Here is a 27,731-nt window from a genome sequence, read left to right as displayed (position 1 = left end):
GCTCAGTAAAAAAAGTGGATGGGTTTGCCAGAGAGGGACCAACAAGAAGTTTGGCAAGTACATATTTATGATTTATGTTTTCTCTTAAAAATAGAAACCAAGTCACAGAGAAGGAAGAAGTGGACTTTAGGTCCATAGAAGACTAGCAAGGGTTTAAAACAGTCACTGAGGAAAATGGGGACTGAGATTTAAGCTAAGTAAATATATAGCCAGGCTGGAAAATCAACTTTTGCATAGGTTTCTCTCAATTCCATTATCCAATTTCTCTCCAGCTAAGTGGAGAAATTGGCTCTAAGTGGGTTTCCGTCCCACCTCTCCCATGACTGCATGGATGCTCGGAAAGTTTCCTTAAGAAAAGATACCTGCCTGTTACCAAAACATTCTCCAGCCATTTCCAAAGTTAAAGAATTAATCTTCTTCCAATTCACATTCATGAGCTGTCGTTCAGATGTCATCAATGGTAATGAAATCCATATCATTCAAATATAAAACTTTTAAAACGCATTTGTAAAAAGAAACCACAATGACAACAAAGAGGCACATTTGTTTACTTTACAATAACATAGTAACTCTGTGCTACTTAGTCAACTTTCCAACTAACCCAGGATATTTATTATTCATAACCATGACATTTGATCAAAGGAAAACACTAGAAGGACTCCCTGTGGCTTATTTCCCCATGCTCTTTTCCCTAGTAGTTAAGCCAAACACAAACTTCATTATCTGGTTTCTAGTCACATTAATGAGCCATTCTGTTCTGAAATCTCAGACATCATAGCCAAGACTTTTTCAGAGGGGTTCTAGGTAAATCCAAAAAAAGCAACAAAAACCAGAAAACAGTAGTAATGTCAACGGTTTTTAGGGACAGTTTGTCAAGTGGAGGAAAAAAAGAAAAGGTTGTAAGTAGGGATTTTTCAATGCACTAAAAGGTTTCTGTAATCTCTCCTCTTAGAAACTCGTCACTTGGATTCACTAAGGTTCCCGGACAGCCTTAGGATAACGAGAGGCCACCACAGGTTTCCAGCTCTCCGCACAGAGAGGTCTGTAGCTGGCTGCGTCACTTTTTCTGGTTAGAAACCTGTGGGGGCCCGCCAGGCCATAAGGGGACCAAGGACAGAGTTCTCCACTGTGAGAATGGTGGATGAGCTTGGTTTCTGGTCCCTGGAGCCGGCGGGTACCTTGACACTTTCCTAACCTTCTAGTTCCCAGCCTTGAAGGACACAACAAGACTCTGGCGCAGGTGTCATGTTCCCAGATGGTTATGAGAACTTCTTGCCCTTTTGATAGCTTAAGGGAGTGCACGAACTTTGAAAAACAACATTGTTTCTAGTTCCCTGCAGTCTTGCTTTAGGCATTAACAGTTTGTATATAGGACAGCTGTTCCTTGAATAAATTTGCCATTTTGCCAGCAGAGCTTATGGTCCTCTCCATTTTTTAAGTCCCTCGCCTCACCTCGAGACCATGCTTGCTGCAGCGGGCTGCGGCAGAAACCAACAACAATCATTACTTAGGGATTAATTCCCACTTGGATTCGTTCTCTTTATGGGGCATAAAGAAAGATAACTAAAATACTTTTTAGTTCTTGGCTGAAACTAGCTTTTTGTTGTTAACTACGGGTGTGTGCTGGTGAAAATTTTGGTTTGGTGGGGCTGCCTTACCTCGGGCTGGGTCTTCACTCCCCCCTCCCCCCCCATCCCCCCACCCCCGCCCCGTGCTCTCAGCCCCAAGGAGGAGCAAATACCGTCCTGATGTACCCGGAAAATAGTCTCTACCTTGCAAGCTCCTAAAAGCACCCCAGTGTCTCCCTTTGAGGGGCACTGCTCCACAAAAAAGGTAGGCTAAACTTTAACTAGAAGGGGCAGGGGAGAAAAAAGAGAAAGAGACAAATTTGATTTTTGGTTAATTTATTTCTAAAATTCACTATCTTTTTTTACATAAACTTATTCATGGCAGAACTAAAACAAATACATTTCAAAACATTTTCAATAAGGTAATCAGCAACTCATATTAATGGTCATGAGGTCAGTAATACATTAATTACTACCAATCACCAAGATTTCTTTCTGAATCTCACAATCAAATTCCAATAGTTTTTAGAAAAAACCATTTTGACTGAAAGAGCGGTCTTCATATTAGATGATTACTCTGTTAATAATGTTAGGCTTTATTAAGTTTCCAAGTGTTTTGCCCTGAATAGGGTCGATTCATGGTGATTTGTGATACAGTATTGGGAGTTGCAAGTAACTTCATTTATTTCATCAGTGAAATGGCAAAGGAAAAGAAAAGAAAATTGAGCAGTGAAATACGTAGCAGTTATATTCAACCCTTCCCCCTCTTAAAGCCCTTCGGTGACTGGATTACTCTTGCCACGCTAACTGTACAGCTGTGTGTGACCCAGCCCCCGCCTGCTCCCTCACTAGCCTTGCTCCTTGCTCTCTCCACCTGGACATTCATCTTCAGAAGTAAAAGACTGAATTGTCAGACTGAATTTTTTAAAATTATATATAGATAGATGCATAGAAGAAAGGTAGCTAGTTAGTTATGCCTATGGATTTTATGTATTATATACAACATGTTATATTTACAGAAAAGAAAACCTCAGTCTTATTAGTCTCTTCTTGAAAAATAACATACTTACATTATTTAAAAAGCAAACCAGTACTATGTCTTATTCCCTGCTACCTGTTCTGCCCTCACCCCCTCTAGGTAACCATTTGTATTGATTTCTTGCTTATAAGGAAGTACCCCCACAATCTTATTTTCCCTCTTAAAAAAATAATGTGAGCATACCATGTGAACTCTTTGGAATACTGCTTTTTTCGCCTAATGCTATGCCCCAGAGTCCTTGCTTCACGGAGATGGCCTCATCCTTCACTGCTGGCTGCATGGCTCTAGTGCAGCCCACCGGTCTCCGCTGTCTCCTTGTCTCAGAAAACTGAGACGGTGGAAGTCTTCTGTGACCACAAACCGTGCCGTAATGAGTACCCGAACGCGTATGGGGCTGTGTTTTTAGCGCGAGCTTTTCACCTCCTGATCCGGAGGAAAAGATAAGCATGCTTTGATTCTAACACCTTGACCCCTGTCGCTCCCAGTCTTTCACCCTAGAGTTTAATTTATACAAAAGTACACATTGTGCAAGCAAGAGAAACCAACTCTGATAGACTTAAGAGAAAAGAGGAGAATGGCCGGACAGCGGGCTCAGATATGACATCATTAGGGAAGTCCATCGATCGCCTTTTACAGCTGATGAGGAATGAGCAGTGCTCGTTCCTTCCTTCTTCTCTATTAAGAACAGTGAAAGGGCAGCAAACTCAGTTATCAACAACCACACCTAAAACAAAAGCAAACTAAGAGGACAGCTAGATCAGGAGTGGAACCATAGAAATGAAGATCACATGGAGGGTTAGCAACAGGGGAGTGGGAGGAGGAGAAGGGGGGAGAGGGTACAGAGAATAAGTAGAATAGACAATAGACAGGGCGGGGCAAGAATAGTGTGGGAAATATAGAATTCAAAGAACTTGTGACACATGGACATGAACCCAGGCATGTGCCCCGAGTGGGAATTGATCCGGCGACCCTTTGCTTCACAGGCCAGTGTTCAATCCACTGAGCTACACCATAAAGGGGGAAAATGAAGGGAGTGGGTGTGCAGGGTGGGGGGGAATGGGACAGCTGTAATGCATAATCAATAAAATATATTTTAAAAAATAAATAAAATAAAATACAAAAAAAAGATTGGCTATTTCCAATTTCACCCCAACCAAACAATTCTGGTTTATTTCAATGCCAAGTAAACCAACTCTCAACTTCTCTCTCTCTTTTAAGATTTTATTTATTTATCTTTAGAGGGGAAGGGAAGGAGTGAGGGAGAGAAATATCAATGTATAGTTCCCTCTTGTGCGTCCCCCTGCTGGGAACTGGCCTACAACCCAGGCACGTGCCCCGACTGGGAATTGAACTGGCGACCCTTTGCTTCACAGGCCAGTGTTCAATCCACTGAGCTACACCAGCCAGGCCTCAACTCCTCTCATAAAGCTGTAACAAGTCAGAGATGAAAGGGACTCTGTCAAGGTGTTTGGCCAGTGTTGCCCATCCCCCATTTTTTATTATGGTAAAACACACATAACATGAAATTTACCATGTTAGCCTTTGAAGCATACAGGTCAGTGCTATTTAGTACATTCATAGTACCATGCACCGATCACCATCATCCGTCTCCACAACTCTTTTCATCCTATAAAACTGAAACTCTGTACCCCGGCTCCATTCTACTCTCTGTCTCCATGATTTTGAGTCATCTAAAGGCCTCATCTAAGTGGAATCACATAATATCTATTTGTCTTTTGCAAATGACTTATTTCATCTGGGTTGTAGCATATGTCAGAATTTCCTTTCTCTTCAAGACAATATATGCCGTGTGTGTGTGTGTGTGTGTGTGTGTGTGTATCTCCCACATTTTGCTCATCCATTCACCTGTCAATGGACACTTGGGTTGCTTCCACATTTTCACCATTGCAAATAATGCTGCTATTCTCTACAAATATCTCTTTCTGAGCCTGCTTTCAATTCCTTGGGGCATATACCCAGAAGCAGAATTGCTGGGTCATATGGTGATTCTATTTTTAATATTTTGAGGAAGTCCTATCCTGTGTTCCACAACACAGGCCCCTCTTTTCTGGAAGAGGACAGTCTGTGGAAATCTCCTTATGCTCGGGGACTCCTGCGCTGACCTGCAGCCACCCCCACCTGGAAAGCCACACAGGGCGCCTTCTTGGTCAGGAGGTGGACTGTGTCCCCTCCACACTGAATATGCACACATGCAGCCCCCTCAGAGCCAACTGGCCCCTCCTCTCCCTCCAAGAAACCCCACCCCGTCCACATGAAACATGAGGTACCTGGTGAGGTCTAGCATAAGCCACATGTTAATGGACGTTTCCCTCTGCACAGACCTCTGACGGCTCTGAAGTGGGGAAGAGTGTATTCCAACCCTCTGAATGCAAGGAAAAAGGTAATTTCTGATTCCAGTTTGGTTCAGGCAATGGCTGTGGTCATTTTCCTCACAAATTATGTATGTGAATAAATCTTAGGTCAGCAAGTGTTCATCTTCCATTCAGACAGCACAGACTGGTCTCACATGAGAGACTCGCACACTTCTGATCCTCCTTCAGGCACATCCCTGGTGTTACGGGGTCGAGGAGGCCTCCAGCCCCTGTTTTGGCCTTTCCATTTCCAAACGCCTTGCCATTGCCATTCTGGACCCACGGTACCACCTCTAAATAACCCTCTAGTCCCCAGCTCTCTTAAAAGGAGCTCAAATTATCCCATGATACCAAAAACTACTGCAAACAGTAACATCTCACACCCCTGCCCTATGTACTAGTCTCCTAGGCTGCCGAAATGAATTACACCTGCATTTTTTTTTTCTTTCACAGTTCTGGTGGCCAGAAGTCCAAAATCAAGGTACTGGCAGGATCTGTTCCTCCCGGGGGGTCTGAGGGTGAATCCACTCCATGCCCCTCCCCTGGGCGCTGGTGGCTGCTGCAGCGCTCGGTGCTCCTTGGCTTGGAGCTGCGTAACTCCGGTCTCTGCCTCTGTCCTCATGTCCCCTTCTCTGTGTGTCTATGTGTCTGTGTGTCTGTGTGTCTGTGTCTCTGTCTCCCTCTGTCTTTCTCTTCTAAGGGCACCTGGCACTAGTTTCAGACCCCACCCTAAATCCAGGATGATCTCATCTCAAGATCCCTAATTGCATCTGCAAAGACCCACTCCAGATAAGGTCACGTTCACGAGTTCTGGGTAAACATCTCTTCTGGAGCCATTGCTGCACTCACCGCACCCCAGCAGAACAGAAGGGGGAGCCCACTGCTCCTGATGGAGTGTGCTTGCCCCTGCCAAGGCTGCCTGGCCCTTCTTCCAGACAAGTACACTGCAGGCATGATGACCAAAAATAACGGGATATAAGTCAACCTGAATAACAGGGTACAAGTTGACCTGCTCCAAAAGAGCTAACAAAACAATGATCTGAGGTGTGTGTGTGTGTGTGTGTAAGAACTGGCATTTCTACTCAGAGAGCACTCCGAAACAACCTGCCCCTCACATCAACCGAAGTTACTGTGACCCACCGACCCTGTCCTGGGGACCCTGTCCACCCAAACAGGGAAAACAGGTAATGAGTTTTAATGAAAGTTGATTGGAAACTTGGACGAAAACTCCTGGGGGTAATTACAAGGCAGGGCCACCCATGATTGAGGGAGGTTTCCTAACAGACAAGTAAAGATGAATCTTTCAAAAACAGAAACAGAGCGCTCGTATATTTACACGACAGTGGAGGAGAGGGTCCTGGAGAGAGCTGAAGACTGTACCAACCCGGATGAAAGGGAACATCCGTGAGGATAGATGCTGCGCATGGGGGACAACGCCTCGCTTGGTCAGCTGCGGCGTAAGGACACCGAGGTGTGTGCCCAGGGCCTCCCTGAGATCACGCCTAATAAAGCTCATGCAACACACACCAAGTCAGNTCCTCTCCCTCCAAGAAACCCCACCCCGTCCACATGAAACATGAGGCTCGGGCTTCTGTACCTGGTGAGGTCTAGCATAAGCCACATGTTAATGGACATTTAACAGAAACAGAAACAGAAACAGAGCGCTCGTATATTTACACGACAGTGGAGGAGAGGGTCCTGGAGAGAGCTGAAGACTGTACCAACCCGGATGAAAGGGAACATCCGTGAGGATAGATGCTGCGCATGCGGGACAACGACTCGCTTGGTCAGCTGCGGCGTAAGGACACCGAGGTGTGTGCCCAGGGCCTCCCTGAGATCACGCCTAATAAAGCTCATGCAACACACACCAAGTCAGACAGGCATGATCCTTAGGGCCCTCCGATGTCCGTAGATTAGTCACCCTTGTACTCGCTGCAGGGAAACATTCCGGACGAGCAGGGACCACGGGTGAATGCCACTGAGCACTCCTGAGCTGTGGGACGCCCCCAGCTGGGATCCTCAGACTCGCCTTCCTGGGGCGCATCCCCGGAAGTGGACACAGGCCGAGGAATCCTGACACTGCCAACGTGGCTTGCTAGAGCAGAATACGGTTGCTAGGAGAACTTTCTAGCCTGAAGCTTTTTTATCATGTGTCAGAACGCGTGGGTACCCTGGCTGCCACCCCAGGGGACAGCCATTGTAGGAATTGGTCATCCTGCTCAAAGGTCAGTCTGCTGGAGGAAACGCATGGGCAGTGGCCCAGTAGCCTGCTGGGGAATTCACATGTTCAGATGCGCTGAAGGCCTCAGAGCACATCCCATCACCAAATGTTTCGTCCCTAATACCAGTTGGAGACACTCTCGCCCGATTGTATCCTCCCTGATGTTAATATTTTCCAGAAACCTCAAGCCCAGAAGCTATACCCAGTGGCTTGGCTTCAAGGGAATTTGCCCTGCTCTCTCAGCAGAGAGACTGAACCCCACAGGCAAAGCAAGTGCAAAGGCCCTGAGGCATGGCCAGGGAACAGGATGGCAGCCAGTAGGGTTAGGATCAATGAGTAAAGGAGGAGGGGACTGGGAGAGAAGGTTAGAGAGTTGGGTAATGCCAGATAACTTGGAGACCATGGTTGGGAGTCTAGTTTTTATTCTTAGTGTAGCAAGTTGTCATGGGAAGGTTTTAGGAAGGGGAGAGACATGATCTTACATTCAGAGCCAGGTACTGCCTTTCCTTCAGGTTTCTTCCACAGGTCTGAATCAGCGATGAGTCACAGGATGGAAACAAAAGCTGTTTCCTGGAAAAACCACAGCAGCATCTTTGTATTTATTCCCTTTTTTGCTCATATCCCTACTTCTTTCACAGCCTGGAACCTGGAGACTTTTGCTGCCCTCCCAGGTGTCACTGGGTGCAGCCAGGCAGGTGTCGGGTCGAAGGTCACTGTGGGCATGCCCACAAAAGGTCATGCCTCAGGCAACCCTGACTGGTCCCTCAAGGAACAGAGACAGTCCTGGGGAGACGCAGCCACGGCTGGCCATCATCAAGTGCACGCTTGTCACTAGATGGTGACAGAGAAAAATACTGTCTCTCCCAACCTGTCTCCTACTTCTAACTTTGGTTTCTTGCTTTTACCTTTAAAAAGCCATCAGTAAAAACTCAGTCAGCTGTTTGTGTACGACATGTGTACTTTTCTGCAAGGATATTACACTTCAATAAACAGTAAAAATGAAAGCATACATGCCATTTCATAATGAAAATAAAGCTTCCAAAATTGATGTGCTTTTTATTTACGAGCGTTTAAAAGCATCCTCCCCAGCACTTCCTCTCTCCCCCAGTGCTGTAATTGAGCTGAACTGCTCGTGCAGTGTCTTATGGGTCTTCAACGTTTCTCTCTGATAATTCTCCTTCGAATCACTAATAAGAAGAGATCCAGGCTACACCCGACAAAAGAGGCCTTTGGGCCCTCAGAAGCCCCTCCCACTCCCTCACCGCCTCCTCCCAGGCCCCTAAAGGCAGACCTTCCTGGCTCACTGGATCTCTGGTAACCAGCGGTGGGCTTTCGAAGGAAACAGTGCTATTCCGGGGTTCAACAAAGAAATCGCCCTGCCTTTGGGATTCTACAAGCTCCATTTGTTCAGTCCTAACCCCTTGGCACTGCAGATTGCTCACTCCGTGAATTTGCTATTGTCTGAGACACTCCAGGGGCTGAAGCGCAATGGAGAACAGTGATAATATCCTGTTGTGTTAGGCAAATCACCCATAAACACCTAACTAATTAACACCACCTGATGTTCACATTTCCTCATTTGCTATCTGTGCCAACTTTCTTTCTAGCCTGGGATACAGCAAACAGTGGCGCAGGTCAAGTTCTGATCCCCTACCTTCTCAAAAACTGAGAAAATAATTATGTGTTTGGGGGGCTGACAGCCTGACAAAGTTAATTCCTAATGCTTGACCTGGGTCTGCTTTATCCGTACATGTCGCAGCCATTCCGGCCTCAAAGAAGGCCCCATTTATACCAACAGGCATGTCTCAATCTGTTGCTGAAGTTTAAGGTCTGTTATGCTTCAAAAAGGCATGCCCCTAGTTGTCTGACCTCTTCTCAGGCATTGAGACTTTCGTGAAGGATCATTACACTTCTTTGCATGAGCACTCTCTTCTCTTCTGACTACTTGTAGCTGATCCTAACCCCTTATGCTGTTAGTGGTTGCTTCCCCATTTCCAGTCGCTTATACTACTATTCCTGGATTTAGCAACTTCACAGATATTATCTACTGAGGATTCAGCTTAATTTTGCATGGCCTGTGTCTCTCTCTCCCACCTGCTCAATATAACCAGACACTTTGGTAATATGACTATGCTCCTCTTCTCCACAGCCTAGTAATAGACAGTGATACCGTGTGCTCCCGACATCGTGCCCTCAAAGGAGCATCACTCGGAAGCATTCTTCCCAGTCACGTGAAACTTCAATCTAATCATAAGAAAACCCAAACTGGGGGACCTTCTACAAAATAACTGGCCAGTGCTGTGCTGTTCAAAAGTATCAGTCGTGAAGGGTAAGGAAACGCCGAGGAACTATCACATACTGGAGGAGACTAAGAAAACGTAACGAAATACAGTATGGACTCCTGGATTGGATGCTGCAGACGAAAGGGACATTCACGGGGCTTAGACTGAGGGTCAACACTATGTGACGCAGGAGAAGGCAAAGAGGGAAACTATCTTTCCGGTCTGAAGAATCAGAGGATGTAGTTAGGGTCAAACACAGCTACTGGAAGGGGTGTGGGGGTATCCCACAGAGGAGAGTGCCAGAGAGCAGGAACCAACATCCGTGAAAGGACAACTCAGCCGCAGGCGACAGCTGACACTGGCCTGCACTGCATGAACAAGCTCCAGGGAATGATAAAGGGCTTGAACCGAGATGTGAGCCACTGCACAAGAGAAGGGGTTTGCAGTTTAAACCCTCCATGTAAGTTTTTGCTAGAACAAAATAATTAATATGCTTTAGAGGAATATTGCACAATCTAGAGTTCCTATAACTCAAGTATAATACTCAAAGTATCCAGAACAAAACCCAAATTCACCCAACATGTGATGAACAAGGAAAATGTAACAAATCAAGGAAAACACCACAAAAATAGGCAGATTCTTAGACAACCTCAACGTTGCAAACAATAATATCATGACAACTACTATAATTATGCTGTGATATTAAGAAAAACATACTCACAATGAATAAGAATATAGAAAATCTCAACAGAGGAGAAGAAACTATAAAAAGGAAGCAAGCCCTGGCTGATGTAGCTCAGTGGATTGAGCGCAGGCCTGTGAACCAAAGGATCATGGTTCAACTCCCAGTCAGGGCACATGCCTGGGTTGCAGGCCAGTTCCCAGCACGGGACAGACGAGAGGCAACCACACATTGATGTTTCTGTCCCTCTCTCCTTCCCTTCCCCTCTAAAGATAAATAAATAAAATCTTTAAAAAAATGAACCAAGAAGAAATTCTAAAAAAGAAAAAAATAAAGTATCTAAAATAAAAATATTTATTATATGGGCTTGGCAGTTACTAGAGATGACAGAGGAAAGAGCCAGTGAACTTGAAGTTATTCAATTTGAGAATATTAAATACTTTATAAAAAATAAAACGAACAGTACATCTATATAGGATGATTATAATAAAAAGACAAGTGTTGGCAAAGAATGTAAAGAGATTGGAACCCTTGCACATTGCTGGCAGGAATGTGAAATGGCGCGGCTGCTGTGGAAAACAGTTTGGCAGTTCCTCGAAAAGCCCCGTGACTGCAGCCAGCAGCAACCCTGCTCCTACCCACACACCGAAGCAGCTGAACACAGGTGCTCAAGCAAAAACTCACGCTGAAGGGTCACAGCAGCACCATTCACAATAGACGTAACGTGGACGCAGCCTAAATGTCCATCAGGTGATGAATGAATAAACAAAATGTGGTATATCTATACAATGGAATATTATTCAGCCATAAAAACAAGTGAAGTACTGATATATGCTATAGTGTGAATGAACTTCAAAAACATAATGCCAAGTGAAAGAAGCCAGACACAAAAGATCACATGTGATTTGATTCCATTTACATAAATATCCAGAATAGGTAAATCCATAAAGACGTAAAACTGATTAATGGTTGCCAGGGGTTGGGGAAGGAGGATTGGGGAATAACTCTTAACGAGCGTGAGGTTTCCTTTTGGGGTGATGAAAGTATTTTGGAATGAGATAGAAATGAGAGCTGATGAGGGCTGTACAATACCATGTATTAAATGTCACTAATTTGTATAGTGTAAAAGTGTTAATTTTATGAGACATTTATCTCAATACAAAGTTATTTTTTTTTAACTGAACAGTACCTTGACAGTGATCATGCAAAAGAAGCATAACTACCACTCACTAGTCTCAAAATGAAGCAAATAGAAATTCAGAGATCAGAAATACAAAAGCAAATGATTGCATAGAAAATTCTGAAGTATTTCTAAAACAACTCAACTAATAAGTGCTTTGAGCAAGGTTTAAGGATGCCACTTAATTTACAAAAACCAATTGTTTTTATATACTAACAGCAAACAATTAAAATGAAATTAAGAAAATTTTATTTATGATAACTTCACAAGACATAAAAGTGATAAATTTAACAACAGGTATATAAGGCCTCTATGTGAAATATATAATATTGCTGAGAGACATTAAAGACTACGTAAGTGAAGAACTATACCATGTTCATGGACTATAAGACACAATATTATAATCTACTTTTTTTCAAAATTATACAGATTCAATGTAATTCCAATTATAACCCACTATGGTTTTTTCTTTGTAGAAATCGACATGCTTCTTCTAAATTTTATTTGAAAATGCAAAAGACCTGCAATATGCACAGTGATCTTGAAAACATTTTTTCAAATTAGGGACTTAGACAACTCGATTAGAGTTTTTTAAAGCCACAGCAATCACAACAGCAGATGTGGTTCTGGCATAAAGATCAACAAGTCAACCATTGAAGCAGAACTGGAAAACGACAGATTCACACTTTTATGATAACTGTATTTTAAAAAGTTTTTTTATTTCTCATTTGAGGAAAATTTTTTTCATTGCTTTTACAGAGTGGAAAGGGGAAAGGGAAACCTTGATGCTAGAGACAAGCACTGATCGATGGTCTTCCACACACACCCCTACCAGGAACTGTATGCCCCGACTGGGGTTAGAACGCACAACCCGGGGGTGTGCCGTGACTGGGAATCGAACCACCACCTTTCAGCTGTAGGACAGTGCTCCAATCAACTGAACCACGCTGGCCAGGGCAGTAGGTTTATTTTTGACAAAGGCACCAGAGCCATTCTTTGGGGAAAGTCTTCAAAAATTGCTGCTGCCATAACTTGACATCCATCTAGGGAAAAAATGAATAGAGATTCCTATCTCACAGCTTATGCAACAGAAAAATAATCCAAGGGGAATCATGGATATAAACATAAAAGTAAAAACCATAAAGCTCATAAAGGGAAAAACATAAGAGAATATAATTTGGCAGGGTTGGGGAGGAAGAAGAGAGAAAGATTACTTAGGTCACAAAACAGTAATTATAAAAGAAATAGGTTACATTATAGTTCATCAAAATTAAAAAATTCTTATCAGCCAGGGAGAAAATATGGCAAAACATATATCAAACAAAGAATTATTATTCAGGATGTATAAAGAATTCCTACAGCTCAATTATTAAAAGGCCAAGAACACAATAAAGCAAAATGGGCAAAAGATCTGGGCAGATACTTCACAAAAGAAGGTATCCAAGTCATCAACAACTTGTTCAATATAACCCGTCATCAAGAGAACAGGTCAAAGCCACATACATGACACAGTAAACACTCACCAGAATGGCTAACATTCTAAAGAAAGCCACCGCTGTGGACAACATGTGGAGCAACTGGCGGACACATGGCTGGGGAGAGTAAGAAATGTTACAGCCACTGTAGAAAATGATTCGTAGTGTTCTGTTTTTATTACTGTGGTAAAACGCGTTATCGAATCCATCATTCTTAACCATTGTAAGTGTCCGAGTCGATGGTATGAAATACATTCACACTGCAGTGCACCATCGTTACCACGCATCCTCGTGACTCTGGTCTCACACCCAACTCTGTACCTGTTACACAGAACTCATTCTCTCTGCCTCCCAGCCCCTGGCAAGCACCGTTACCCCTTCTGTCTTTACAACTTTGACTACTCTTAGGTACCTCTTCTAAGCAATGTTATATAGTATTTGTCGTTTTGTGACTGGCTTATTTCACTTAGCATAACGTCCTCAAGGGTCATCCAAGTTGTAGCAAATTTCAGACTTTCATTATTTTTTGAAGCTGAATAACATTCCATCGTGTATGCATATGTTTGCTTATCCACTCATTGAATACACACGTGGGTTGTGCCCATGCTTTAGCTATTGCATATAATGATGCTATGAACATGGGCATACAAATATCTCTTTGGGATCCTGCTTTCACTTCTTTTGGGTATATATATACCCAGAAGTGGAATTGCTGGGTCACATAGAAATTCTATTTTCAGTGTTTTGAGAAACTGCCATAGTTTTCCACCATGATTGCTCCATTTCACATTCCTAGCAACAGTGCACAAGGGTTTCAGTTTACCCACATGATCACCAGCCCCAGTTGTTTATTTTGTTTGTTGTTGTGTGTTTTTTTGTGTGTTTTTTTTTTTTTTTACATTAAAACAGTATGGGATTGGGTTAAAGGACCTGAAAGGCCTGATACAGAAGTCTGGGGGAGCTCCTAGGAAAATGGACAGAACAGTAAATGGAAACAGCAGGATGAATAAAGTAAGGTTCTTTCTTGCAAGAAGGCAGTGAATTTCAGTCTTTCAGTTACGGGGAATAAAATTTGATGCATGCGCTTAGAAGCAGTGATCCCACTGCATAGAGACCACTGTTCAGAGAACATTACATTCAGACTCTTGGTTCAGTACTTGGGAGAACCTCAGGTGTCTTGTCCTTATCCACAAAAGGGGGGTGACTTCTCCCCAGAATTGCTGCGAAAAGTTAATGGATACAAATTCTTAGCATAATACAAGGCTTACAGTATTTGTTAAGTGATAGCTATCATAATTATTCATTTACATCACCACTTTAGATAACAGCTAATTTATTGCAGGTAAGTTACTATGTGCCAGGCTTTGTCAAAATTGCTTTGCAAACAGTATCTAATGTAATATAACATTAGAAACTACCATTTTTACCTGCATTTTACAAATGAAACTTGAGGCTTAGTTCAAGAACCTTTCCCAAAGCTACACAGCTGATAAAATAGGAGAGCCTAAGTGGGATCCCGAGGGTCTCTGCTTTCCAAGTCCCTGGCCTTCACCTTGGGTGATTCTGGCCAGAGACCTCTTACCTGAAGAGCGTCGGTGAGGATGAAGGGGGCTGGGGCTGACGTCCTTCCCAGTACTAGGCCTCACAGCATCTGGCACCCACTCAGCTTCACTACAAATTGTATGATTAATTCAGACTACAATTTTAAAAGAAGTAAACTAAAAGAAACAGAAAGAAAATCTGAACATCAGAGAATGGGCAAGAATGTGGGCAGAGCCAATCGATAAACGCTGGTCCAATCAATCAATGAGTTTGTCTTCTAGTGGACTTTAAGGTACAGAGAGCGAGCAGCATGTAGCTATCCAACTTTTTAAGTCTGCCTTTCTGGGAAGTAGGAATTGGACTGTATATTTACTTTGCCTTCATTATCATAAATATTTATTTACAGGCAGGAGGCAATGTCAGGATTAGATAGATATTCCATTGAAATAAACTGAAATTTCCTTAAATTGTTACAAGTTTCTTCCTGCCCCCATAACTTAGCAAGATCTTCCGATGTTACAAATGGTTATGCTTTAAAACACAAAATTTCTGTTTACAAAACTGTTTCTCTCCAACTCAGAGTTTAACATGAAACATTTAATTAGCTCTACAGGGTTCCAAGTCACATGATTTAATTAGTCGCCTAAATCAAATGTGTTACAAAGAAGTGTCCTCTGGTCGATTCAAGACAACACACCTCTTGTCACATTACAGTGAGACCCGTGTCCCCTCCACTTGAATCTGAGCAGGCCCTGTGACTGCTTGGCCAATAAATTTGGCAAAAGTGATGCCAAGACAGTTTCTGAAGGGCCCAGGCCCCAAAGAGAGCGGTTCCCACTCCCTGTCTCTTAGAAACAATCGTTTTTAGAACCCAGTTGCCAAGCTGTGAGGACACCAAGGAAGCCCCTAAGGATGTCATGAACTAAGGCCTCCTGAACCCCAGGCCAACAGCAGCTCCGACTTGCCAGCCACATGAGTGAGCCATCTTGGAAGTGAGTCCTCCTACCCCCCAACCCATGTTGACATTTGAAAGGCGGATACAAGATGATCATGTCTAAATTTTGGAGTAGCTTGTTACACAGCGACAGACACCGGCCTGCTCCGATTTTCTCTCGATGAACACCTGAACATACCAACCCCACTGTCTCAACTACTTGGACCCAACCTATGACGTGTGGTTCCCAAGGCCAGAGGGGAGAAACAAACACACAATCAGGCACCTGAAAACTCTTCACTGCTTCTTTATTAGGATGCACCCACAGTACAGAGCCTTTCACACATCCGTGAAAGGGGAGGATTACATTTCTCTTTGGGAGCACCTTCATTTTTGTTTCTGTTACCACTTTTGACGAAAGTAAATCATTTTCAAAGAAAAACAGTTTAAATTCCATGTGTGTGTAAGACTCCGCTGGCGTTTTGCCGTGTCTGAAAAGGAAGTAGTAGCATTGGAGCCAGAGCTGGGAGATTGTTTCGTGGCATTTTAACTTTGATGGTGGAAAAGAAGTCTTCCCTGTCTGGTTGAACCAGTCTATAATTTTCATATGCAACTTTTCGTATCAAAAATGTTTCATTTTTACCTCTACCCACAAACAGATGCTGTTTAAACACACACACACACACACACACATACACACAACTAAACAAAACCATTCATGAACCACAGCATTTCTAACAGGGAAAATAAACTTTTGCTGCCCTCTCCTGCTAAAACAATGAAATACTAAAATACCAAAAGATGTATGAAGCTAAAGCGAAATCCTCAAACCAAAAGCAATGGACATGTCATTCTCATATACCTCCGTCAAAAATCAGACAACCAACCAGAAAATGTATTGGTAATATTTATATTTGAAAGTTCCCCACTGATACATGAGGTTTGGATTACAACTTATTTACAGTAAGTGATTTCTAAAAAAGTAAAGAAAGAGAAGGGAAGCAAGAAAAAGGAGGGTGGGCGGGGGAAGAAGGGGAGTAAAGGAAACCTATATTCATAGACATCATCAAGGGGGGGTGTTTCTTTCCACGAGAGACCCCACCGCTGCTACCGTGCACAGGCAGCAGCACAGATGAACATTCCACCAGTTCGAAATTTGCTCACCTTTCTCTCAAGATGCACAATTGTTTCAGATTTTCAAAATTAAATACTGAGGAATATAAAATGCATTGCCAGTATACCTACTACAAAAATCCTTTGTGGCTCGTTCCTTAACTCCACTCAGAGAAAGCAGCTGAGCCAGAATATAAAAATAAAAATATTGATGTGCAAATAAAAAACATCACCGATCATGCCTGGTATCTGTCACCTTTCTGCTGTAGGTGACCAGTCACTTTGTGAGAACATTGGTAATAGCATCAAGAGAGAGAATCTTTTCATTTCCTGGGCCAGGTTAGTGCATCTGATTGAAAGGGGGTGGGGTGGGGGGGACAAAACAGAGTGGAAAAAAAAAACCTCTTAAAAATACCTGTAACATCCATACATTTTCCCTTTCCCACCCCCTACCCCCACAAAAAAATAAAAAAGCTTTTAAAGCTCTAAATATACTTTTTCTTTCCATTGTGTGATTGAGCCTAGGGCTACACATTTTAAGTATAGCAGGTGCAATTACAAGCAATTCCTGGCTCTGCACCCCGGACTGCCCCACGCAGAGGAGGTACAAAATAAATTAAGCCCTTCCCCTTAGGCACACAGCCCAAGACGAAGGAGCATAACCCTGCTTGTGAGTATCCAGCGGCATCGAGGGTATTATTTATTTCTTACTTTTTTATGTTTTATCTTATTTTATTAAAAAAACAGATGTTAGGGGAGCAAAATATAATAAACTTTAAAAGGACACAAACTAAATACTGGGGGGAACAACGGCCGACACTTGCACAATGAGAAAGGAATGCATGCTTGATTCGAGGGACGAAATGGGTCAATTCACTCACATGGTTGTTCCAGGCCCACAGCCTAAGGCCTCGGCATCACTCTGAACCACAGGGTTTGGGTTTGTTTTTTTTCTTCCAAAGACACTCTTAATCCTACCCCTGAAACCAATATGGTAGGGGTAAGTTTGGAGTGATCATCACTCACTAACTACAATAGTCGCTATTTAAAAAATAGATTTATATATAGTTCTGGAAATTATGAAGCAAACAAAATATAACACAAAGATGCACTTGTCACAATGAGCTCAAGTTGCAGAAACGCGGGAAAGGACAGAGGGCTGCTGCAAATGCAGCAAGTGCGTCCTTCAATGTCACATAGTGCAACAGTCAGGTTACCTCAGTTCCTCTGTGTCACCGGACACAACATGACGGATGTCACATTGTCACTTTCAATTACAAAAGGAAAGACAGCGTTTCTTCTCAGAAGTTGCCCTATGAATTTTAGACATGTATCTAAAATTGCCTCTTTAAATATGTCTAAAATTTGGCTTTATTCTTCTCAGTTTGGAATGATCAACATGTAAATTGACATCAGGGCGATCTGTGTGGTTCTCACCTTACCTCTGAGGACAGGGTAAGGGACGAACACAGGGCCCTGGTCTTTCTCATTTCAAACGACTGCATTTCATTTCTAATGGGCAGAGATGCTTCATAAACCTGTGATTTTAATGTCCACTATCTAAAAAGATGAAATAATGGCAAAGAAAAGTTCATACTGTCAAAACTAAATGTAATGCAAAGTCAAAACTAACGAGCTAAAATCAGAGGTGATTTGCTACAAATTTATGTTTTATCTTTAGTATCTGAACTTGCACCTGCTCCAACACGTTGAAAGGAAGTTGTTTCATCTCTGGCAGCCTCGGTCAATTTTACATTGAATCCCCATGAATATCCTTAAAAAAACAAAAATCTATGAATTCCATTAAAACCATGTTGTGTTTGGTGTTGCATATGACTCTTTTACTGCTGTTTCTTTTTCAGAATTAACAATGCCAAGTTTTCTGTCTGTTTCACAAAGTTGTTGAGATGACAATATCCATCATTAGCTGACTTTCACGCACAAACTGTGACCTGATAATCCTGAAATACTCAACAGGGAAGAAAGGTCGGCAGCCTCCCCCGCCCCCTTTTTGGAAACAATACAACTGCATATTCTACTCTGTATTTAAATGGAAGAAAATATACAAGCCCATATTGATATTATATCTCTACTAAGAGCAACAACAGTTCATATGTTCATGTTTGCTGCTATCGCAACTCAACGCATGAACATGGAGTCAGCTCTATACCATGAACACCGCTGCAAGGGATGGTTTAGGATTATCAACTCACGCTGCCACATCCGGAACAAGCAAAAGCATCCTGGAAATAAGCCCCCAAACACAGAACTTTCAGTACATAATAATGCAACCACATTAGGTAAGTACATACTGTATACAAGGTTCATCAGTATTTTTATCTCCCCAAGGTGTTAAGAGTCCTCTTTTAAATACAAAGCAGAGAGCCAATAAGATACATCTATGATACAGCCCTCAATTTGTTTTGTTCAGGTTTTTTTTTTGTATTTTTTCTTAAACAATTTGGTCACAATGCACCTTTGATATAAAAGCATTTTTAAACTTTATTATTAATACTCAGGACATTAGGAATTTCCAGATTTTTTTCAGTAGCATTTGTAGAACCACTTTTGGTAACAAATACAGTAGTTAGGAATACGCATCCAATTCAGAATGCATAATAATGTTTATCCTGAATCCTTTCCGGCTAAAAACAGGGCTGGCGCTGTGATGAGATATAGGAGAATCTACAAAAAAACACTGCAACATGTTTGTTTTTTCCCAGAGGCTACATCCTCTTTCGCTGGAATACTTTATAAATACATATTAAAAAGTAAGGCAACAACTCCAAACAGTCCAGGCTGTTTGCTCAACTCCATTCCCAATTAGATTCGCAATCCTGGCGATCAATTTCAAGGTTGTACTGTTTAGTGTTTGTCTGTCTGATTTCAAAATGGTCCAAAAGGATGTTTTCTGACACCTCTACAACATCTCTGGCGTGTGTGTGTTCAATGATGTACGCAGCTAATACTGGGCAGGTGCTGAAGCCTACGATGTCCCAGTGCCTGTTTTCAAAGGATTCAAGACATTGATTTGGATCCACCACAAACGGGCACGAATCCAAACTTCCCTTCCCTACTATGTTTATCACCTCTTCTCTTTACTCCTAATCTTAAAACTACAGGAGTACCAGGACCACCTGGCTACTGGACAGATGTTCACTCCAGTAAACAACACTTTGATCAGGGGCCTTTATAATTAATCCGTGGCCCCACTGCAAGTGGACAATCAACTCATGAAGATGTGCAAAAGAAGATGTCGAATACAGTCAAGTTATCCAGAAGCGGGTGTTGTACAAACTTACATGAAAATGACAGTCTTTTTTTTTCTTCCTTTACTATAAATACATTTAACAGCTTAGCAGAAAGACAAGCTAAATTTAAGATTGTTCACATTTAAAAATTGTTTCATACTCTCTGCTAATGATAAATAAGGAATCCTGATGCTGGAATTTTAACAGCAATTTCATTAACACATCTCTGAAGACTGCTTTTTTTAATAAGGGTTAGAACAATGATTATGTTTGCAATGTTCTGAGAAGTCCATCTACTGTCCAAACTTTGGATTGAAGTCCTTATTTTTTTTTTCCTTTACTTAGAGACAGGTATATACAGTGCTGTTGTAATAATGAAACAAATGTGAAATCTACTGTAAAGTTGCACAATACAGAAAACTGTTGCTCCATCTTCTACTACATAAATGTGTGACTCCACAGGTTAGTAATGTTGCTGTCGTCGTTTTGTTAGGTTGGAATTATGCCATCACGCCGAAGGCCTCTCTTCAACTCCAGATCCTCCAGTTTTTTCCATAATTCTTCACGCTCCTTTTCTTTCTTTTTCTCCCTAGGAGAGAAACAGAACACAAGGTAAATACCTGGGAAGGTTTAAAGAGATTATTCATCAATAACTGGCCCTTTGACACGCTTTTCCCTGTATATGTTTTAAAAGGTCTTTGAAAAGTTTGGCCTTAAGCTTGTGGGTGTTTTTTTTCTTTTTGGTTTTTCCTCTCTTGCTCTTTATTTATTTTTAAAAAACCATTTTTTTTATTTATTTATCTTTAGAGGGGAAGGAGAGAGGGAGAGAAACATTAATGCATGGTTGCCTTTTGTGGGTCCCCTGCTGGTAGTTAGCCTGCAAGGAATCGGCCTGCAACCCAGGCATGTGCCCTGACTGGGAATCGAACCGCGATCGTCTGGTTCGCAGGCCCGCGCTCAATCCACTGAGCTACACCAGCCAGGGCCTCTTTATTTATTTTTTGACACTTACACAAAGTAATATTAATGAACAGAGTAGGAGACGACAAAAATATTTTAAGATTTTAAAGATTTATTTATCTTTAGACAGAGGAAGGCAGAAAGAGATGGAGAGAAACATCAATGTGTGGTTGCCTCTCAGGTACCCCCTACTGGGGACCTGGCCCACAACCCAGGCATGTGCCCTGACTGGGAATCAAACCAGTGACCCTTTCGTTAGCAGGCGTGCACTTAAACCACTGAGCCACACCAGCGAGGGCAAGATTTTATATTAATCTTCCTTTATATTTATTACAGAATATTTACTTCAAAATTACTGAGAAACAAAAACAAGGATCATTTACATGTATCTGTTATACTAAAACCAAAGACACATTAGTGACTTTCACTAGGGGTCTAGTTAAAACTTAATTTTCCCTGCTTCCAAATGTTTAATTTCTCAGAGGGGATGCTAGACATGACACTGATACAGAGAATGTAGTAGATCAAGAAAATAACTTCCCCTTTATGAATATCCATTTTTCCTACACTAAGTATATTTAAACTCTTTAGCAGTATCTTATCTGTACAATTATTAATGAATCACAAAATCTAAATTATTACCTTGTTTTATACTTATATGAGGTCTGGAAAAAGTACAGGTACTGTTAATAAAACCAGAACAGTTTGTGCAACACTGACGTAACCTGGCAGCCAAGGAGAGTGGACCAGAATGCACATGCGTGAACAATAATGACTTCACTGTACTAGTCAGGGGGGAATAGACATCCTTAAGTGAGTCTGTGCTGTGTGGCCATCACACTCAAAATGACTGAGCAGCCCTGGCTGGTATGGTTCAGTGTATTCAGCACTGACCTATGAACCAAAAGGCCACCAGTCTGATTCCCAGTCACAGCACATGCCTGGGTTGCAGGCCAGGTACCCAGTTGGGGTGCATGTGAGAGGCAACTAATCAATGTTTCTCTCACACATTAATGTTTCCCTCTCTTTCTCCCTCCCTTCACCTCTTTCTAAAGCAAATAAAATCTTAAAAAATAATGCAAGATGGCTGAGCAAGGAGAGTAATGAATCTACATGAAATTTTGCATTAAAGCTTGAACACTCCTCCACAGAAACTATCTGGATTATTCTGAAGGTCACGGCTGTGGTTTGGCAGCTTTATCATGACAACGTGCCTGCTCAGCATCAGTCTTATGCAGCGTGTTTCAGGCAAACATCAAATCACCCAAGTGACCGAGCCCCCCTACAGCCAATTTTGGTGCCCTACAACTTTCGTTTTTTTCCAAAACTAAAATCACCTTGGAGAGGAAAGAGATTTTCAACCATCAATGAGATTAAGGAAAATACAACAGAGCAGCTGATGGCAAGAGGGAGAACTGTGCGAGGGCCCCAAGTGCCTACTTTGAAGGGGACTGAGGCAGCACTGTCCTGTGTACAATGTTTCTTATATCTTCTTCAATAAATGTCTCTATTTTTCATAGTGCATGGCTGATACCTTCTTGACAGACCTCATACAACCAAATTAAATATTCTTTCTCTTGTGATTTTCAATTTTAATGATCTGGACAGAACTTTGTTGATATAACTATATATTAAAATTTTAATGTTCCAAGCCTTCAAATTTAGTTCAACATTAATTTGAGTAATGACTTCCAGTCTTTTGGAAAAATTGGCAAAATTTACTAAAACTCTAAATGTTTAAAACAGGGTTAACAATTTTATTTTGCCAAGGACATTTTTAGATAACATTTAACATCAACCAAGTTGGAAGTGCATAATCCAGGAATACAATGATCATTCTGTAAACTAAATTTACATTCATTAAAAATAATCCGCTGCACTGTCCCTAGCTTCCCTATGTTGTGATAAACCAGTAAACACACCCAAATGACATCTACGTGTCCATAAACTCTGATAATTCCTGAAGAAGGGGCTCACCCATCTTGGGCGTGGGTGGTATGGTCCTTGTGCTATGTTACCTAGCATGGGTTTAATGTCAGTTACAGTACAATACTTACTCAGGAAAATCCACACAGGCTAAGTGAAATTTGTAAATAATTCCAATGTTTTACATACTTTATATCATCATCAATTTTTAAACTTATATTTGATATCTACAGCAATAGAAATAAATTAATCTTCATTTCCTCTTCCCCCAAAATATCTCTAGCAATATGTAGGTAATTTTATATTCTTATCATCCCACTAGTCTTAAGGAAATATTTAAGTATGTAATATGGTAATTAATATTATTGTTTCATGCTTCACATTTTGTTATTTTAAGCCTTGTTTCCCATAATTAGTTTCAGCTACCTCAAATATAATCTGCACAATATGAATTTCAGTGGAAATAATAGTTTTTCAAACAATTACCTGTTGGGTAATTTTGACCCTGAAAAATTATATAATAGGTCAATAGAGGCAAGATTAGATAATCCTTCAATCATTGTGGATTCTAGATTCTTAACTGTAAAAGCAAGCTATTTGGTAAATTATCACCTTTGTTTTCTCAGTACACTTGATGGACAGTGTTAACTGCAAATAAATGTTCTCAGAGAACACTAATTAGAGTACATTTAAATCAATCCTGTAGATCCTACTGGTTTCAAAGCATTTGACCTTTACATCTGGAATGAGCGACGATATTGGTAGGCAGTGGCTTAGGAAGTTTATTCAACTAAAAAAACAGTTTAAACATACACTAGGTTCATCCTGCCCTAGCTGACAGTTCACATTAAGGAGCAACGTCACTGAAATGCTCGTCAGCTTATCGCTGAAGCCTTCCTTCACATCTTTGATCAAAAGTTGTCCGGCATTCGATGCAATCTGTCCTGTGGAGGCTGTTCTTCCAGATGAACTTTATGCTGATTTATCGCAAATCTTTTACGCTGACAACTTCATCTTCAAACATTCTAAATAGTTCTATAGTTAGCGTCATCCCCACTCTTTCCCACTTTTCTCTCTGTCTGTAGGTGGGAATTTAAAAACGTAACCACGCTGTCAAGCTAGGGATATTGTCAAATTCTCTCCCAGTTTCAGTTTTACGCAGCACGACAGCTGGCACGCGTACCTAAGCGTGTTAGTCACTTACTCCGCCCACCACTGCAGACTACTGGTAAGACTCAACACTGTATCTGAACTGAAACAGTTACAACCATCTTGCCATCCAGGAGTGAATTCTTTCATTCAGTTGTTCTCTGAAAGCACCAAATAGATCTCTGTATTCTCTTTTCCTATTTCTGTATCTGTGGAGAAACCAATGTTTCCATCTATTCAGTAAAACCTTTGACTGCTAACTGGAAAAAGTATTACCCTTACTTAAAAAAAAGAAAAGAAAAAAACAAAACCTTTCTATCATTAAGAAAGTCCACTCACTTTAAGTTACTTTAATATACCAGATCATCAGAATCAACTTTACAGTGTTTATTCCTGGTCCCCTTGGCTAATTCTTATCTTTTTCAAGAGTTTGGTCTAGTTTAAATAATGACCGATCAGAAAACAGCTTTAGTATTCAGGTTCAATAAGTATGAATTAATTCAATAAATTTCACTATGTTAGAAATAAGGTCATTAATACTATTAATGGTTTTCTACAGATTTCATCCTTAATCAACTGGAATAATAAACTTTTAGTTGCTAAGAAGGACCACTAGGTACAACACACTCTTTAATGGTACATCACAGTATGAAAATGTGTATTGTATGTCCTTTATTTAGATAACATTCTAAGTTTGCGTCTATGGTCATATCACCCTGAATGCGCCCGATGTCCTCCATCTAAGTTTGGGACAAGAAAAGTTACTATAAATTCAATAATTTGCAAATTTCTGAAAAAACTGTAAATATAATACATTAAAAGTTCTTTAAATTGCAAGTATGACACAGCGTATCCTGTAACTGCTATTTATTCCACTACTGCAGAAAAATCTCAGCCTTTCCTGACTATAGTTAACGCCTGCCCTATCCCATAACTAAGTTGCTTTTCAAGATACCACATCCTGATCATTTGTCTTCAATGACCGGGATGGTCCTTTGTCTCCCGCCACCACATCATTCCCCTCCTTGCTCTCTTTATCATTAAAACACAAGTAATACACTCGCAATCAGGCAAAGCAAAGAAGCCAGGGACCCACAGGTAGCTTTGCTCAAGAGATTCCACGGGTCCTGGTGTGAACGCTCACACACCCCCCGGGACCTTCCGAGGTCCGTGGCTTTAAAAAGTGGCATTTGCTTCTGTGCAACCCAAGCCAAAACCCAGGGGTCCCACTACTAACAAACTCTCTAGACTTTCCTCAATCTCTCCATGTACATCCATGGCACGGTCTAAACATTTGTGTCTGCTCCTGCCCCGCCCCAAATTCATATGCCAACATCCTGACCCCCAAGGATGATGAAATTAGTAGGTGAGGCCCTTCTGGGGGATGATTAGGTCATGGAGACGGACCTCCTTGTGAATGGGATTATCGTTCTTACAGGAAACCCCACAGAAACCCCTTGCCCCTCCCACCAAGTGAGGGCAGAGTGAGATGGTGCCAGCTACAAACCCGAAAGATGGCCCTCACCCCGCCACGCCGGCACCATGCTCTTGGACTGCCAGTCTCCAGAACTGTGGGCAATAACTTTCCGGTTTCTATAAGCCACCCATAAAACACCCACATGTGGTCTTTTATTATAGCAACCTGAATGGACTAAGGCAACATCTTTTGGAAAGATGGTCCATAAATAACAACACTGAAGATCATATAAATAAAATCAAGAAAGGCTTTACTTGGCCGTAAGTATTTATTATAAAGAGTAAAACTGCTTTCTGCCCCCTTCTGGTCTTACACATTTCAAGATCCACACAATACCAGACTCTTCACCTCCCTCTTCTCTTCACTGCCCTTTAAATCATAATGCATCTGCTGAGCTCTAGAACAGAAAAAAGTTCTGGGCCAAAGAGCTGAACAAAATGGTGCCTCATCCCTCCTGCTGCCAAAGTGAAGTACAAGATCAGCCCAACTGTATTTCAAGTAAGTTCAGAATGGGAATGAATCCAGATGGCAAACTACCTGATGGTCCCCTTAAGTGGGCCTGAAATACCAGCTCTGTGTCAAGCTCTTAACCCTGAGGCAGAAGAGAAACGTTATAAAAGGAGGGAGGAAAGCAGCCTTTTTCAAAATGACAGTTCATCACCCAGTGCTACACTAATAAAGACACAGCTAATGAGCGTGCAAAAATGAACAGATCAATAAATAAAACGGAGCCCTGGCTGATGTGGCTCAGTGGACGCAGTGCCAGCCTGCAAAACAGAGTGTCGCAGTTCAATTCCCAGTCAGGGCACATGCCTGGGTTGCAGGTCAGGTCCCCAGTAGGGGGCGCATGAGAGGCAACCACACACTGGCTGTTTCTCTCCCTCCATTTGTCTCTCTGAAAAAATAAATAAAATCTTTAAAAAAAAAAAAAAGAACTCACGTAAATAAAACTGTCCTGCTTAGGATTTTGGTGCAAGCAAACAACTTTAGCAAAGAGCAAGGAAAGAACTCAATCGTTTTATGCATAGCTGACAAAAAAGCTTTAAAAAGTTACCGCTGACGATCTGACTTGTATGTGGCTGTCAGCTCATCAAACATGGTGCTGTTCATCTCCATAAACGCCTTCAGCACATTGTAGACTAACGCCACGATAGCCCTGGAAGCAGAAAAAAGGGAACCGGCCAGTTAGTCTCACATACGGGATGCTGCATGAAGAAAGCGAAAGCACAGAATCCGAAAGCGAAGAATCCGAAAGCGGGGGACCGCGCTCCCTGGATTGTACACTATCTCCATCCCTTTTTAGCTGGAAGTAGGAAGGACCTGCAGTTCAATTCCACAGCAAGAGTTACATTCTTCACTGTTCAAAAAAAAAATCTTTCTGAGGGATGGCAGGATTAAAAAAAAGAAAAGATCTAATTTTGCCCTTCTAATTATTGGTACCCAGAATAGACTCGCCTGTGGGCAGTTGTTAATTCCATTTAGTAAAAAGGCGAGCATAATATAAAGCAGCTTCACCCTTAAAAATGAGCACCTGTGGTAGAACTAACCTTACAGACTGGAATTTGCATAGAATTTTATTTTTAAAGGGATAATATACATAATTCATCAAAATCAAAAGCTGTTCCCATGGAAACAAGTACTATGTATTATTCATATTCAAAGATATGATACTAAACACCCCTTTAAGTTGGGCGGTTTAATATGAGTTATGTTTCTAGTTGTGACTTGCATCAGTCCATTCACACCTGCTTAGTCCCCAGCACATTGCCTGGTAAGGCAACTGGCAAGCTGGTCACGGCTGCTATTAGCTATGGACCACTCTACAGCTAAACAGCCGAAACAGTGGTCTGTCCTTCTCAGTACCAAGCGGAAGAATAAGCTCTTGGGCAATGTGCACACAATGGGCGTGGCAGCTTCAGACTAGAGTCTGAAGAGCACTGCTTTTGCAAAAATACACAATGGTGCTTCCATTTTGCAACAACATGCTCCCAATACCTCTGAAAAAGGCACTGGTAAAAAAGTTAGGCCATATGTTAAATAAATAATAGGTTTGATATTTCCAAAACATTTATAAGAAGGTCTCCTTCTTGTGTTGCTTCTTCCCATTGCCCATTATTAAAGGAAAACTTATGCTCCCTTCTGTCCAAGGGAATGACCTCCTGTGCACAGTACTGAGTGGAGAAGGCACACTGAGCGGCTACAAACCCTGGCAAAAACCCTCTCTAACTCTCAGGAGACTATCTGTATTAGGAGACTTAATTGTTTATCGGCTCTTAATTTTCACATGTTTCCTTAATAAAATCTGGCAAATCTGAAAAATGAAAAAGGTGTTATTTTACAGTGGTATGTAAAACTTTTAAAGCCAAATTACAAATATACTAAATTCTGTTTGCTAATTTTTAATGCAGCATTAACTTTTCTTTCTACTCCACAGGGAAATACGTAAAGCCATTCAAATACAGAACGCTTTAACTTTCAGAGGACTAAATATTAGAGTTCTCTTTGAAGACTGTAAACTTTTCTTCCCTAGAAATCACATATAATGACTGAGTTGGTTTTT

General features: G+C 41.6%; 1 protein-coding gene across 3 annotated transcripts in view; it reads right to left on the bottom strand.

The window, feature by feature from the left end:
- Positions 1-16,903: 16,903 nt before the first annotated feature.
- Positions 16,904-27,731, bottom strand: part of PPP2R5E (protein phosphatase 2 regulatory subunit B'epsilon) — a 150,913-nt gene continuing 140,085 nt past the window's right edge. For all 3 annotated transcript variants that reach the window (XM_037031501.1, XM_037031502.1, XM_037031503.1), the window contains 2 exons: positions 26,226-26,327; positions 16,904-20,248 (listed from right to left, as the gene is read on the bottom strand). In XM_037031501.1, coding sequence (XP_036887396.1) covers positions 20,149-20,248; positions 26,226-26,327 — 202 coding nt within the window. In that variant the 3' untranslated portion in view covers positions 16,904-20,148. The remainder of the gene's footprint in view (positions 20,249-26,225; positions 26,328-27,731) is intronic.

Source organism: Sturnira hondurensis, unplaced genomic scaffold, assembly GCF_014824575.4.
Source record: "Sturnira hondurensis isolate 20B ecotype Veracruz unplaced genomic scaffold, ASM1482457v3 Scaffold0021143, whole genome shotgun sequence".
Classification (NCBI taxonomy): domain Eukaryota; kingdom Metazoa; phylum Chordata; class Mammalia; order Chiroptera; family Phyllostomidae; genus Sturnira; species Sturnira hondurensis.
This window is presented reverse-complemented; position numbering and strand designations above follow the sequence as displayed.